General features: G+C 50.0%; 1 protein-coding gene across 1 annotated transcript in view; it reads left to right on the forward strand.

The window, feature by feature from the left end:
- Positions 1 to 123: 123 nt before the first annotated feature.
- LOC125957527 (uncharacterized) overlaps positions 124 to 15166 on the forward strand; it is an 18018-nt gene continuing 2975 nt past the window's right edge. The window contains exons 1-2 of the mRNA XM_049690295.1: positions 124 to 613; positions 13379 to 13580. Coding sequence (XP_049546252.1) covers positions 13452 to 13580 — 129 coding nt within the window. The 5' untranslated portion in view covers positions 124 to 613; positions 13379 to 13451. The remainder of the gene's footprint in view (positions 614 to 13378; positions 13581 to 15166) is intronic.

Genomic DNA, 15166 nt, shown 5'->3' on the forward strand with positions numbered 1-15166 from the left:
TATAAACGTTATTAACTTTTGAAACGCACTGTTGGTTGTTGGTAGTCGTGCGATGTGCGCAACTTTTACAGCTCGTGCTCTTGGTACGAGAGGGGCGCTCTCGCATTCGCGGTTCAACTTTGAAAACGGAAACATCAACGGACGACGAACCTCGTGGAGGGTTGTTTGGAGGGTGCGCAACCGAACGAACCGAAAACGGCGGCAAACGAATCCTTGTGGCCCTTAGGGAAAAGGGACCGGCGGCGGGTCGCTCGTGTATGAAGTGCATCTTCGGTTTTTCGTTTTTGTGGAAGAGATAAAATAGCAGAGAGAAGAAAAAAAAAGGTCCACACGCACAGAGTCAACAAAGACGCCGAGATATTTGAATTCAGCAACAAGTTGTGGTCAGTGGTATCGTGAGAAAGGACAACAGTTTTTGGTTGATTGAGGTTGTGCTGGAATTGTGCTTGCGTGCCGTGTGTGTTTCGTAAATTGAACAGTGGAAGATCATATTTTCGTGTGTGGCGTTTATCATGTAAAAGTGCGTCTCCAGCATTGAACGGTTGGGCCTGTGTGTTTGAAAGATTCCCGCTGTGACGACGGGCATAAGTGGCGTGAACAAACGTCTACGAAGGTACGTACAGCCTAGCGCCTTGAGGCACGGTTGAAGGAAGGCATACCGATACGAACCTAACGTATATTCCTTCCAAAAATTCGTCGTCCTAGAGAAGCGGCGGGGTTTGTAAGTTCGTTTTGTGTTCTCCCTTTTCTCCTTCTCCATCTTCGTGTCCATTTTTATCCTTCCTTCTTTCGACAACCGGCTTTCACGTGTTCTTGGGAAGTTCATCCATTCCCGAGGGGATGGAAACGATCGACGTGTTCGAGGGCGATCGCGCCGTTCCTGCGTCAACACGCAACATGTGTGTTTCCCTAGGCGACGTGTCTTTAACTACCAGCCACCACCATCGCCTGCTAAGCGGATGACTTGAATGCGCGCTCGAGACCGCCGCCGTTCCACACTCCGTTTCTCACTTCTCACGCCATTAACGCCAGCTAGATCTGTTGCCCCGGGAACCCCTTAGTGGAACCCGCCATTGCCCGCTTTAAGGCGATTGTAAACGAGAGTCGCCTATCGCCAATCGCTTCCTTCCGCTTTTCCGGTGGTCGCTCTCAGTGTGGGTGCTATTGTTATTGTTTTCTTACGAATGGCGGGGAATGGCGTCCCCTTCAAGAACACGAGTAAGGAAAACCCAGGGGACGCCATTCTACTTTGCTACTTTGCTTCTCGTTCCGACAATCGCTCGCCTTTGTGCAAATCCAGCAAGAAAAGGGGTGTTTTGTGGTTCGCAAAGTTGATCGTTTCCTTTTCCAAAAAGCGATCGTTGGGCGGATAGGAAGCGGCGGATCGCTGCTCAAGGCGATTTCCTGCGGGTTTTCCTTTCCCGGGTCCCTTCAAAACACCACAGCAGAACACAGTCTTCGTTGTGTAGCGCGTTGAGTAAATTGGCAAAATTAAAATTCATTTTGCTGATGGTACACCATTACACACACCAACACGATCCGGGCCATGAAAATGGCCCATTGAAGCGGTACTACTGTCGGCACACCAGCATCGTAAAAGTTATGACATTAATTACGGTCCGCATAAATGGCTATTCATTTGTGTAGGGGGGGTGTTTTGTTCCATGGAGCACCGGCGGGCACCACCGGAGTGTCATCACCGATTAGCATTGTGTATTACGGTGCCCCTTCGGGGTTGTTGCGCGCGCCCTTAACAGACCCAGGGCCAACAGACTGCTCTCCGTATCACTCTGGATCAGCGCGGTACTGCTGGACTGGAGCTACTTGTCCAGGCGACTAGGGGCCCGGGCCCTAGTGCGAGGTTACAAATGGAATTCACCTGCCGCGTGCACATTGCGCAATCGGACAATCTCGACAAACGGCACGGGCGCGCGCCCGAGACACGGCTTGAGAGAAATGTTTTCACCAGCACCAGCCCCGAGCTCGAGTTCGGTCTCTGGGCACGTCGGCCAAGCCGGCCAGACCTTACCGTCCGACGAGTGCACGTGGAAATCGGGCGCGCGGTGCCCGTTTTGCTTGTTTACCCTTTTTATTTTGGGGGCACTCATTCCCGGCTAATCGGAAACATGAACATGTTGATTGCGCTGCCATTTCGCCGCCATTTCGCCGCCATTGGTCCGAGGCAGCAGCAACAACAACAGACAGTAGATCTGATCAGTAGTAGGCCCCGTCTGCTGTTGTCTCAAGAATGTGAAACGCGCTCCACGTAAATGCTTGAATAAATGGGGAGGGAAAGAAAGTGGCTTGGAAGTTGGATGATGTGCTGGTGCAAAAACAAGGCCCGCGGCCACGGTTAAGCCGCGCCAGACCAGCATAAAGGAAGTAGCGCGAATCGGGAGAGGAGCAGCAGCAGACAAATAAACAGCAGAAAAAAACAAAGACAAAACAAAGCCAAAAAAAAAAAAACTAAATACAACGCTAACGCAACAAACACGACGCTCCGGATGATCCGGATGGAGTCTGGCCTGACCTGGCTGTGGCCAGTCGCTCGGACTCGGTATGTTTATGTCCGGTGCCGCCGCGCCGCAAGATATGCATGACGGAGTATATCGCGGAGTTGCGGTACGTTATGATGGCCGAGGCCGAGGCCGAGGAAGAAGGGAAATAAGGGAGGAAAGCCAGGGGGCCCGCCCGGCTGGGACCTCCCGGTGGTAGGTGCGCAGACACGGGCGCGCTCGTCGATCGCGCACCGATCAAATCGCTGCGAAGCAAGAAACGCTTTCTTTTTCCGAATCTCCTCCAATCGATCGAGCCAGCGTGATCGTGATCAGTGATTAAGAGCCACAGAGCGGCCGAGTGAGGAGGGGTGTTTGCGAAGGGGTGAGTTGAACAGCAAAAAAAAAAACACCACACTTGGAAAAATACACATTTCCGTTTCGCGGAGCACCAGCAGCCGGTGGTCGGGTGGTCGGACACATGATGGGTTTCGACAAGCAGTTCTTGTTTTGTGCCTTCTCAAGCCTCCCACTGCCTCCTCCTCCTCGGGTCGGCCAACCGAGAGTGTGATTTGATCATCGAACACAATTGGGTCATACGTACACACAATTATTAACAAACACTTCTGGCACGTCCATCCATCCATCCGTCCGTCGGATCCGTGTTCCGGGGGATGTTCGTGCGCATCATCAGTGGCCAGTGGTGGCCACTGCCGGCTGACGGCAGCAGAATGTGCTCGCAGCAGCAGCTGCTGCTGTATATGAGGTGCTGAGATGTGTTTCACAGTCCCAGATGGAATGCAGATAACGAACGCTAATTCCCTACGATTGGCGGGCTAATTCCAGAGCCGCCGCGCCAGAATGACGGGGGCCATAACATGAGGGTGCGCGGGGCGTACGTTTTGTGCGCGGGTTTTTGTGCGAAATGATTCCCTGGCAGAGAGTTGGGGTTGTGTGTTGCAAAACATGGTTTAAATGGACCGTTGGAATGATGCTACATCGAGGGCTTGACACTGATCCGAATGGATCCGGAGAGCTGGAAGTGTGTTGAGCGTAATCGTGAGCATGGTTTGCGAATCACTTCCCCTTGGAATGTCATTTGTCTGGCAATCAGGAAATATGCAGCTGATACATATTAACGAAGGTTGTGTTACAATGGAGAACACCGAGGCATCAATCAGTGTCGTTCGATTACAATCATCTCCCTAGAATTAGTCATTCCAGCTGCTATTACTATTACTCGGAACTGTCTGTCGCTAGAATACGTAACACGATCCATCATTTTATCACACATTGAGCAAGCATCATTTTATCACACATTGAATAAGTTGATAAGCTGCTAGCAAGAAATTGCTCAGCAAGGTATCATTTCCACTGAGGTCGTTCATCAAAAGACTTATGAAAGGAGGGAAGAAATTTTTGATTTCATCATTGATTTGAATTCCATGAGGTCGATGTGGAATGTGAACTGAATTGACATTTGGACTTATTTTGTGAAATTTTGATAAAGATGTGATTTTTTTGAGGAATAGTAGCACATGATCCGCTCAACATTACAGTGCTATTAAGAACTCTTATTGCATTTTCAGCGATATTAGTTAAAAAAACGTTGACGAATTCAGGTCAATAGGTTTAACAATAATTAATTAATAAATAGTGATCGAGTTCGGTTTTTACTTACTAACTTATCAGGTGCTACAACCGTTCTAAAAGCAGATGAATTTAGTTTGATGAAGTAAGTTTTTGTCGTACAAATAATAAGCTCAAGAACCTCAGCAAAAAGCATTAGAATACGAATGGAATATCAGATCCACGTTTCCTTGGCAACAGTCTGGATTGGATTTCATCTTTGGACAGGAAAGTGAATGTCTAGTCAATTGAGATTAAAATACTGTAGCATTTGTAACATCACAAGCAAATTTTAAAGTAGCTTAGGCCTAAATCTTCATGCATCTTGTCGATGAAGCAACGAAGAAGGGCGCCATTGCGGATTGCGTCTGATGTGAAGTGATACCCCCCGCGAGAGTTCAACTCATCACCAGACCAGAGAGTTGGAATTCCTACAATACTCGAGTGTCTGCACTGATACGCAGTAGCTAGAAAGTCGAATTCGATGCCGATTCATCATCAGCGCTTCAGGCACAAGGTTTCACGCATGTTACCCAATCCACCCAATAGCCACCACCAGCATCATATATGCTATTCAATCCGCGGATTGCGTCTGATAATGGACGTCTTAAACCACACCGCACCGATCGTGAGATGATCCACGCCGTACGCGCGCGCGCGCGCGCGCAGTGAGTTATGTTCGCCATATGTTACGAGCGAATATCCGAAAGAGCATATACGGGGATGGAATTTTGAATACCCCAGCGTTGTGACGTAGCAAAGGCACCAGCACCAGCAGCAGCTCGATCGGACCAATCGATAGATCGCTAGGTGTTGTAGAGGCCATGGAGGGGTCGCTGGTGATGGTGATGGTGGTGTGGCATCTCGTAGAGGAACCGGTCTTGAAGCAGCCGGGCAGGGCAGGGCAGGGCAGGTACGGTCGTTGCCGCTGCCGCCATCAGCTCTCTACCAGCTAATAAATATGCAATGACACACTGACAGCGATGCGGCCGGGCACAGAATGGCAGGAAGTGGATGTTACGGGTGACAGGATGGTGGCGTCGGTACGCCTTCTCCCCGATCGGCTAATCGGCGGATGCCATCCGGATACTTAACCTTGAGCTCGTCTAATCGAGCATACCGGTGAGAGGAAGGGAGAGTAGAGGAGGAATCAATCGAAAGAGGGAGGGAGAGAAATGCGCCAGACCTAGATAGGCCGCTGGGCACATCGAAGACAAAGCGCACGACTCGTGACACGACCTCATCGAACAGGTCTGGTGCACTTAAGCAGCATGCTGATGCATACATAGCTGAGGACCTCACTGGAAATAGGTCAGACCAATTGATCTAGATAGGCAGAGAGTTGAAGGAGGAGGAGAAGTGTGTAGTAGGTCTAAGGGCAATTGCTTGGGATCACTCAAGTCCGGTCCATAGCGCCCTACACACTCATACACTCATGTGTGTGTGGAGGAGGCGAAGGAACAACAAATTGCAGACACATTCCACACAGCGTTTAGTGCTGTTGAGTCACCAGATCAGCATCTTCGCCACTTCGTGGCCGTCGTTGGCGTCGTCGTCGTTGTCTCTGGATTTCTCATCTTTGTTGCGAGTCGGTTGTTCGCCATTACGGCCTCGCGGAACAAAGGTCTCGCGGGGCTCCAAATCCCGCGTCATCTCGTCGCCGTCACATCTATCGCACTCGAGCATCGAGGCAATCTATGGTATATGCTCTAATGCATGGGGGCCGTCGCCTGGCAACGGCATTACCGGCGTGTGCACTGGTAAATTGCATTTATAATTACAGTTATTGTTGCGTGGGGAATTCGAAGATTAATGTTGGCGGCCCGAGGGCTTGCTCGCCGCGGTGCTCACTCTGTCTGTTCCGTCCCGCACATACACACAGTGAAGAGGTGTGCCCTAATGTTAGGTGGGGGCGAGAAGCACCTCCCTGAAATCCTCACATGCACATGTAATTCGGACCGGATTAGTTTTTCCTTCCTTCTATTTTTTTGTTGTTGTTTAATGCGCTTCACCTACGCGGCGCGTGTGAGTTTGGTCGCTCACTATAGCCGCCCCAAATGGTCGTGGAAGTTGTTTGTTTTGTCCATTGTTTTATGAGGTGTGAAGACCATGCGAGCATGCTGCCAGCGGTTGATGATAGACGATGGCTCGTGGCGTGCAATTGCTTCGCACGCGATGGGACATCGCCACATCGCCTGCATAGTACCGAGTTTCCCGAAACGTTTGCGTTTGGACTTTGTTTGGCAGCAATTGTCTGTTTACTTACCTTACCTCGGGCACCATTGCGTAGAGAAAGATCATTAAAATCGTTTGAAAAGTGGCGGCATCGCAGACCACGCACACAGAGTGCGTGCGACTGACTGGTTGTTTGGTGTTACCAACAATTGATCTGATTTATTACTATGCGGTGTATGTGATATGTTTGCGTGCCAGGAATCTGCACAACCACCGTTTGCAGACGAGCATCGCATGCAGTAAACACGAACACGGATCGCTTTCCGCGAGATGATGGACATTTGAATCCGCGGGTGCATCCGCCATTCCGTGCGATTCCGATATGATAGTCTGGTGCTGGTGATTGCAGCGTGCAGCATTGCATTGCGTGGTGGCTTCTGTGTGACCCCATTGTGCATGTAGCCATGTTTTGCCAGTTTTATGATAAACGGCTGAATGGTAATTGTATTTAATATCCCATTTGACGTTAATGTTAGTTTATTCCCTTCACTAACTGGCGGCTGAGGTGATGCAAATGCACGCCAGCACAGCCACAGCACAGCCCATAATAGGGTGTCTGTGGTTGTTTGTTTTTTTTTTTATAATAATCCACACCTTTGCCGTCACGAGCCCTGGAGTATGAGTCCGCCTCTGCACACTGTGGAGTAGGAGGCGAATGGAAGGCGCCAGGGCCGCGTTGTCGTTCGGGCTTGACATGAATTCCGCCAAAAAATAAGATCAGATCACCCACCCAGACCCAGAGGTGGTGTCAGCTTAAGGAATATTGTGTCGGTGTAGCGGATCAATATTCTAACCTCGTCAGCAGGTGAGGCTGAATGAACGATTCCAGAACTTGTTAACACGTCGAAAGAGATTGAAAGGAAATAAGTAATAATTGATGTCGAATTACTCTAATAGTCCTGAAAAAACATGTCTATCGTGTAAAATTGTTTTTTCCTTACGAGCATTTGCGTAGAATTGTTGCGTTTTTGAGTAGATTGTTGGAGATTTTAAAGGATTATTATATGTTTCAGGAATAAGGAACTTCAAAGTTAAATCTCTATGTTGTGGTTGTAATTGTTTCTTAATTGCACATACTTTTGTGAGTTTACATTGATTTTTGATAGCTTGGGCTGACATATTAATGAGTTTCAACATAGGAATTTAACCGTAGACTGCAAAAATAAAGCCATATGCTGGATCAGAGCCTTAATCAAACAAGAGATTGTCTGACAAGTATCACGCAAAAATACAGATACTCGTCATGCAACATTTCGAACAAGAGAGCAACAAACAATAAGTAGTCGATGGTGGATGTAATGATCGATGAAATACATCGTAACCCTGGTTCAAGAAAGTGTAAATTATGCTTGGAATGAACATTCGAGGATTATGTTCACAAATATGGAACACCAATGTTATTTATTGTTTAGGAGTACCAACGTGTGAGCAAAAGCATGTTCAGCATTGCATTAAAATCGCGAAGAAAATGTTTCACGAAGATAATGAAGAAATTAAAATGTACAAATTCAATAACCAAAAATTGGTAAAATGTCTCAATAACGAAAAATTTGTAAAAAAATTGGTAAATGTTGTTTGTGCCTTGAAAAGCTATGGTCTCGTTAGGTAAAGTGAGATGAAACGATATTGCTACCTAACTATTTAAATAACATCTTATTTTCTACTTTTATAAGCTCGATATAGAGGGACTATCAAGTTATGCTCATCGTTTTTTCTTATATCTTCATGCTAACTACTATATGTGGTATAATATAAAGATATAAAGCTACTTTATAATATACGGTATAAATCAACTTGACTAGCTTTACTTTTAATCAACCGAGTTACGAAATGGTTAAATACCAAAGCATCAAGGACCTTTCCAAATGAACTGCTCAATTTGATGTTTGGTAACGTTGATAGTTGGGCAATCAAAATGAAATATTAAAACTATTTGCTGTGAATAATGTGACGATCACTTCATGACAATGACGAAACGACGCTCCCAAAGCTGACTACTTCCTTCATCGTTTCAATCTTTTAACGTTTCATCCGCATCCGATGCCATCTGCATTCCGATCCAATTGCTGCCGATGACGCCAACGACGCTGCTCTTTGTCTGGCATTGTTTTGGCGCATAAAATGATTTTTAAAATATTCACCTCCTAGCCACCTCAGCTTTACCGCAAAAACCAGTCGTGTTCCATCCGTTGGTAATTTGGATAAAATGGTCGTCCAATTGATCAATCCACCGGGAGGCGGGCACGCGGAACGAGTACCTCGTTCGACTCGCTCGCGTTCACAATGTCATCATTTGTCATCCGCAACAAATCGACGACGCTGTCTGGTGGCCAGTACAGTGACGAGTTGTGCGGCGACGACGACGACGACAACGATCGTTGCGACGTCAGCTTGCGGCCGTTCCCACCATCAATGATGAGCAGCATCGCGATGCAGCGGTGCGTGACGACACTGGGTGCAGTGCTACAACCCTGCAGGGAGATGCACCGGGAGTGCATCAACCGCGAAACCCTCGTCGAAGAACCGACGGACCGACCGACCGAGGTGGTCAAAAATTAATTTTTCCATAAACGAAACTCGGCACGCAGGGACGGAACGGAATGGAACGAACTGCTGCTGGTCACGGTCCGATGCTCCTGGTGCCCGGGAACCGTCACGAAGGGTCCGTCGGTTGCCGGTTTTTGTACCTTTCGGTCAGGTATTGATCGACGCAAATAGGGAAGGGACGACGGCGACGACGAGGATGCGTTTATCAACCCCTCTGTGTGGTGATGGTGGTGGTGGCGGCGAATCTGGACAATGGCGTACAATCCCCCGGAGGACCGGCGAGGAAGAGAAGGAGCGCGAAATCATGCGTAACGCGTGCAGAGAGCGCGCACACCGATGCGCACACCGACCCCTTCGTCAAGTTGCGGTGCGGTCAAGTTCATGCATCAACGACGCACGCACCTTCTGTCCGTCCGTCCGTTGAGCTGACCAACTCACCGAGCGTGATTTATCGTATTGGACTGGACCTTAGAGACCTCGGACGGTGGAATTGTAGGGGCAGGATGTTACAAAAGTGTCCATTGCACGGTTGAGCACTCGCTGTACTGGCCGAGAGAGAGCCTGAGTCCGAGGGTCCAACCCTCCTCTATATTCCACTCCACGGTCCGCAATCTCATGCTTAGTCGACTCCACGGCTTGAAACACTAATAGCTTGTCAATAGTTTTAATTTATCCCATTTCTAAGGTCCATTCTCCAGTCCAGACAATTAAATGCTTCCCTTCTAAAATTGTGGACCGCATCTGGTGTTGTGTGCGTTTGCCAGATTTTCGGTGAACGTCGGTGCGTCGTGCGGACGGCCGGCCGCCGTTTGGTTAGAAGCTTAGAAGCGGCTAGAAGAACCGCGTGCGACGCGTCATAGCGGAGCGGAGTAGTGCGAGATCGAGGAAGTCCGCAAGCAAACCAGTTCTTTGCGATTCTTCACGACCTTCGAGGCCGCGATAGGCGGCGGTAGATAGGGGAAACGAGAATATTATTTGGCTGAGTAGCGGCCGGTTGCCATGACAGCAGCAGCGCCTATACAGCGCTGGTTACTGGGGAGCGGAAATGAATCAGTCCATCAGACGCTGTACGTCCAGTCCGTAATTCTCTGGCGGCAGGAATGTGGTCGCAAACTCAGCCCAGCTAATCTGCTGTGCTGTCTGCTGATCGATCGATCGAGACACGATCAGTGAGTGGTAATGTCCATCCATCCATTCTCTATCGCGCCGTACTAACCGGTGTTTGTTGAGGTCTTTCGATTGCGAACGAGAACGGCTGTGAGAGAGAGTGCTTGTTGGCCATATTTGGTCTGCGTCTAGATCGATGATGATTGATTTATGGTGATCCGCAGTCACCAGAAGCGGGAAAGTGGCACAAACCTGGCCTTAGAAAGTCCTGTTACGTCGTGTGTTCTTATCGAAACGTACCGATTGCGTGCTCTGGAAGCAGTAGGAACGGTCCACTACCACCACACTGAGTATTAAGGTGCACTCTCTCTCTCTTTTTTTTATGACCGCATAACTCGTACCGAAAGGCCGATCTCATTCATAATGCCCTCTAATGTACGCGCAACCATTATGGTGATGAAGGTGGCAAATGTTCTAAAAAATGCCGTTACACTGCTTTACGATTGCGGAAGGCAAATCGAGGGCCCCCGACCGATCGGGACCCCGAAGGGAGTCAACCCCTAAGTGGCGTACGCTTTGAATGAACTCCAACTTGTACCTCGTGATAGGACCCTACCTACCGGGTGTTATTCCCAGGCTTCCCACCCTCCATTTCGTCCGGAAGTATCAACACTCTCGACGACGACGACAACGACGACAACGACGCCGACTACGCCGACAATGTCAAATAGAAGGCAAGAATGACCGCGGGGAAGTGTGGGGGGGGGGAGGCCCTCTTTTTTTTCACACAATTCCATCACTTTACTGCGATGGTCCCGCATCATTTTTAACCACAGAACCGCAGTTGTGGTAAACGGAGAAGGGGAAGGGAAAAGGCCTAGAATTAGTAAGTTGCCAGGGCAGCCAAACAGCGGCCAGAGCCAAACGAAGCGCGAAGCTCGGTTTTTACTGCGACTCGCTCGATGGTTCGGAGGGAGCTGATTGGAGTATTGCGTGCCATCACCGTACAGGAGAAGGTGGAGGTGGAGGAAGAGCACACCTTTCTTCAGTTCTGAGCACAGGTTCAGGAACAGAAACAAGAACATGTTGGACTCCGGACCGTCGCTCGTCTGCTTCACGGTCACCGGGCACACAACCACCAGTCCCGGGCAACCAGGCGACGGCGATAAGCAACTCGATTCATAAACAGGAAACACCCAGAAGAGGAATGGTGTGGTAGTGGCGGCAACGGCGATACGGTTCGGTGAGCATGCCGAGAACAAGGCACCAAACCAGAACGATATTCTGCTTCTGCCGGTGCGTCGCGCAGTACATTCCGCGCAGCAGTTTATGAGCTTCGCGTCGAGGCAGGTTCTGCTATCGAGGTTGTGTGGTGTTGTGGTGGCTACAGAAAAAACGAACCAAGAGCCATGTAAATGGAACTGGCGTACCGCAGGAACCTTCCGTAGAACCTTCCGAGCACCGACCAACGGCCAAGGTGCTCAAGGGTGGCCCCGAAGAACCAGCACCAGCACCATGCCGGAAGCATACTATGGTTGACTGCACCCTATCGGAATCGACGCGAAAGGATGTCTCGACTCCGACTCCGAGGCATCTTCCTTGTGCGCTGCCTGCCACCTGATGCCGCCACCAGCAGTGAGCGCGAATTGTACCCAAAAGTCCCTCCAGACGAAATGGCACGATAATTAAAACTGCCTTGTGCAAATGGTCTGTTCAATAAAAAGTCGTAAAGCGAAATTATCACCTTTTTTCACCGCCTTTTTCGTGGGTTCGCGAGCTCTGCTCGAGTAGCCTCCGTGCGCAGGCCATTATCGTAAGATGTCACACCGGCCGGGACGGGGTTTTCCCTCCAAGGTGGACACCAGCTGCTGGTGCTGTTCCCAAACGAGCGAACGGAATGCTACAATTACGAGTGTCCGGTCCACGGGTAGCAGTAGCACCAGTAGCAGCAGCAGATGGTTACATTGCTTATGCCCCTCTCACTGCTCGGTGGTGGTGGTGCTGCTAAACCATAAATTTCTCTTTCGTTTAGACTTTTCCGATTCGATCAGCGAACGGGGAGAGGTGGCGGTGGAAGGAGATCGAGGGTCTTGTTTTCGCATAACACCCCCAGCTTAGCAGCGCAGCTCAGCACCGGCTAGCTGGTTAGCGAAATGTAAACTGCTGATCCCCGAAAAACCCAAAGCTGCCCGAGAGTCGCAATAATGATCGGCATTACGGGCGAAAAGGCTCTTCTTCTAGTCGCTTTGGAGCAGATGGGAGAAAAAAATGATGCTGCCCGGTGGTGGCTTACCGACACCGATGCCCGGGCGTTCGCGGTTGATGAAAGTAAAGGTCAATTAATCGGACGGACAGCGAAGGTGGCGTCGCGAAAGTGAGGAAAAGTGCGCACTAACGAACGAACGAACGAACGAATGATTATCGAGCAGAGCGCAACGTGTAGCCTGCTGGACACGGTTTTGGATGATGAACGGACCGGACGGACCGGAAGTCCGCGCGAGCACTTTCTTCGTACCGACTGGAAGAGGTCTCTATTCTGGTCGACTGGCCACGCGAAACGAGTTGCTTTGGACTTCAAGGACACAAGAACGACGTAGCGTGTCTCGTGGCAGAACCCGGGCGGAACGCTTAGCACGTTGCACCTGTTGCTATGGTGCATGCATCATCGCCCGCTTGGACTGCATGGATCCTGGCGGCATGGTTTCGGTTGCGTGTCGTTTGTTTTTGCATGCAGCCGATTATGTCTTATTTGTGCTTAATGTGGCCAGAGGGCGACCTGGCATGCAACGCCGTGCGCCGTGCGAGTAATAGTAGAGCAGAGGCTCTGCTTCGATGACGAAACCATTGTGGGGATTGACGGGCCGCGCGCGTGAACCACGGCGCATCGCATCGCATGCTCCAGGCGGTGTTCGCTTTAAAGCGGAGCAATTTCTGTCTACGATTATATCATATATACATTAGAGCTCTCGCGGGGAGGGGGGGCTCTTTTGGTCTTTGGATCATTTGGGTGGGGAGGCAAATTTGAAGAATTGTGTGCAAACTGGAGCGCATCGGATGGGCTCCCTTCGCCCCCGGGCCCGGGGATTGGGGCATACATTACGTGTTGATGCTTGGAGCAGCGTAGCAGCGTCTCGTATCGGTGTCTGCTCGCGTCTTGCAGGTGTGTCTTCTGCTAAAGAACTTTGTTTGGTTCGAAGTTGCACAATCCGGGGCTCCAGGGTCTCGTTGTTGCAATGCCACCATTTTATGCTCTGATTCAAGTGGGAACGAAGGAAGGTTTTGTGACAATATGACTTCCGCGTGTGCGTGGCAGACATCATGATCACTCATAGTGCGACTCTCTTTCTTCTCCAATTTTCCTACAGTACACTCGAACTTTGAACAGAAGTGGTTCTTCTGGAGTCCAGCCTGACGCCCGAGCCGCCAGAGCATGGTGTAATGGACTTCGGAACGTTCGTTAATCGATCAGGAGCAACAGCAGCAGCAGCAGCAGCAGCAACCACGACAACAACCACCGCTTCCATCATCCCAGAAGCATCGATACTGAGCGAACGGTCCTGCTCGATGGTGAGTATCCGCGCGATCCGATCCACGATGTGGGTCTAAACATGGCGTTTGACAAGGTTCCCGGCCCGGCCCGACCCGGCCAAACAACCATTTTAACAACCCAGTTCCCTCACTCACTCGCGAGCAACGCGAGCGCGCAATTAAATCGATTGACCAGACCGCGAGATCCGCGATGCAGTCGGAACGATCGGAAACGGATTGCAATCCCCCTCCTAATGCATTCAGCATCTGGTCTAAGGGGAGAGCGAGCGAACGAACGAACGAACGAGGGGGTCACAATTAAACCGACTCTAACACTCCAGTCATCCGCCAGGCAACCCGTGTACCCCCTTTCCTTCCGGATGTGTTAATGATTGATTATGACGCTCGAGCTCGCGTGTGCGCTGGTCGCTGGCCGGGGCCTGGGGCCTTCGTTCCGATGATAAATGAATTGGTCTTCTGGCCATGAGGGAAAGTGGTGTCGCGGTTTGTGCGGTGCGGTGTGACACATTTAGTCAGTTCGAGTTGTGCGCTGGGTGGTGCGGTGCGGTTTTTTTTTGATAGAGAGCTTTAACCCCCACCACCGTGACCGTGGAGTGCGAGATGAACTGACAAGAGCGGGGTGGAGTGGAGTTGGTGTCCGTCCGCAACGCCGCGAATGGCCGCGTACGAGAGTGTGCGGTGAAAAGGAGCTGAGCTCTGCTGGATGGGTGCTTTATGATTTGGAAAGTGACTTTTGCTCGAGTTCCACCGTCCGGCGTCAGTCTTCGGTTGTGGGGCTGCGCAAAAAGTGCAAGATAGCGACGAACGACGACGACGACGGTGGTGGAACCCAATTTCTATATTAATATTTATGGTTTGGAAAAGGAGTTTTCCTTTTTGTGTATGAACGCGTGGATTATAAATGTGTATCGTATGCTTATTGAACATTAATAATGAAATTGTTGAACTCGTTGCTGGCTCGCTGGTTGGAGGTCAAGTCATTCCGAAGCTGTTGAAAAACAAATCCGTATTCCCCTCCGCAGATCATTAGAGACCATCACCATCAAGCTAATGGGTAGCAAGCGATTGAAAACAGGGGACCTCGGGAGGACTTGTGGTGTGTAGTGCGTGGTATTTTGGTATTCCATTCCCTCCGCCGGGGGCACTAGGCTATGCCATTGAACGAGAAGCTGCTTTGAATTGCTAACCGAGCCCTGAGCGTACGCCGCATTGCGTAACGAGATTGTATATTATTGCTGCTACTGACGATGACGATGACGACGACGACGGCGCCGCCGCTGCCATCAATATCGTTATTATTCCCGGTGTACCCGGTGTGGAATTCTAATCAATTCTCGTTCGCGTTCCGACCGCGCTCGTGCTCCCGACGTGTAGTTGTTGTCGTTTGGGTGCCAAGATTCAAGATCAATCACTGGTATGGTTTCAGTGGCCGTTGAAATGATCGTTTTTTTTTGTGAAAGTAAAACCTTTTTTTTCGAATGGCAGGATAAGCATCACTTCATTGAAAGTACAAGCAATGCCGTTAGACCGTTAAAATTTTTAACTTCCTTGTAGGAATCCATTTTCAGATGGCTCAAATGATCACCGAAACCGGTGCCAAGTCA

Source organism: Anopheles darlingi, chromosome 3 (assembly GCF_943734745.1).
Source record: "Anopheles darlingi chromosome 3, idAnoDarlMG_H_01, whole genome shotgun sequence".
Classification (NCBI taxonomy): Eukaryota; Metazoa; Arthropoda; class Insecta; order Diptera; family Culicidae; genus Anopheles; species Anopheles darlingi.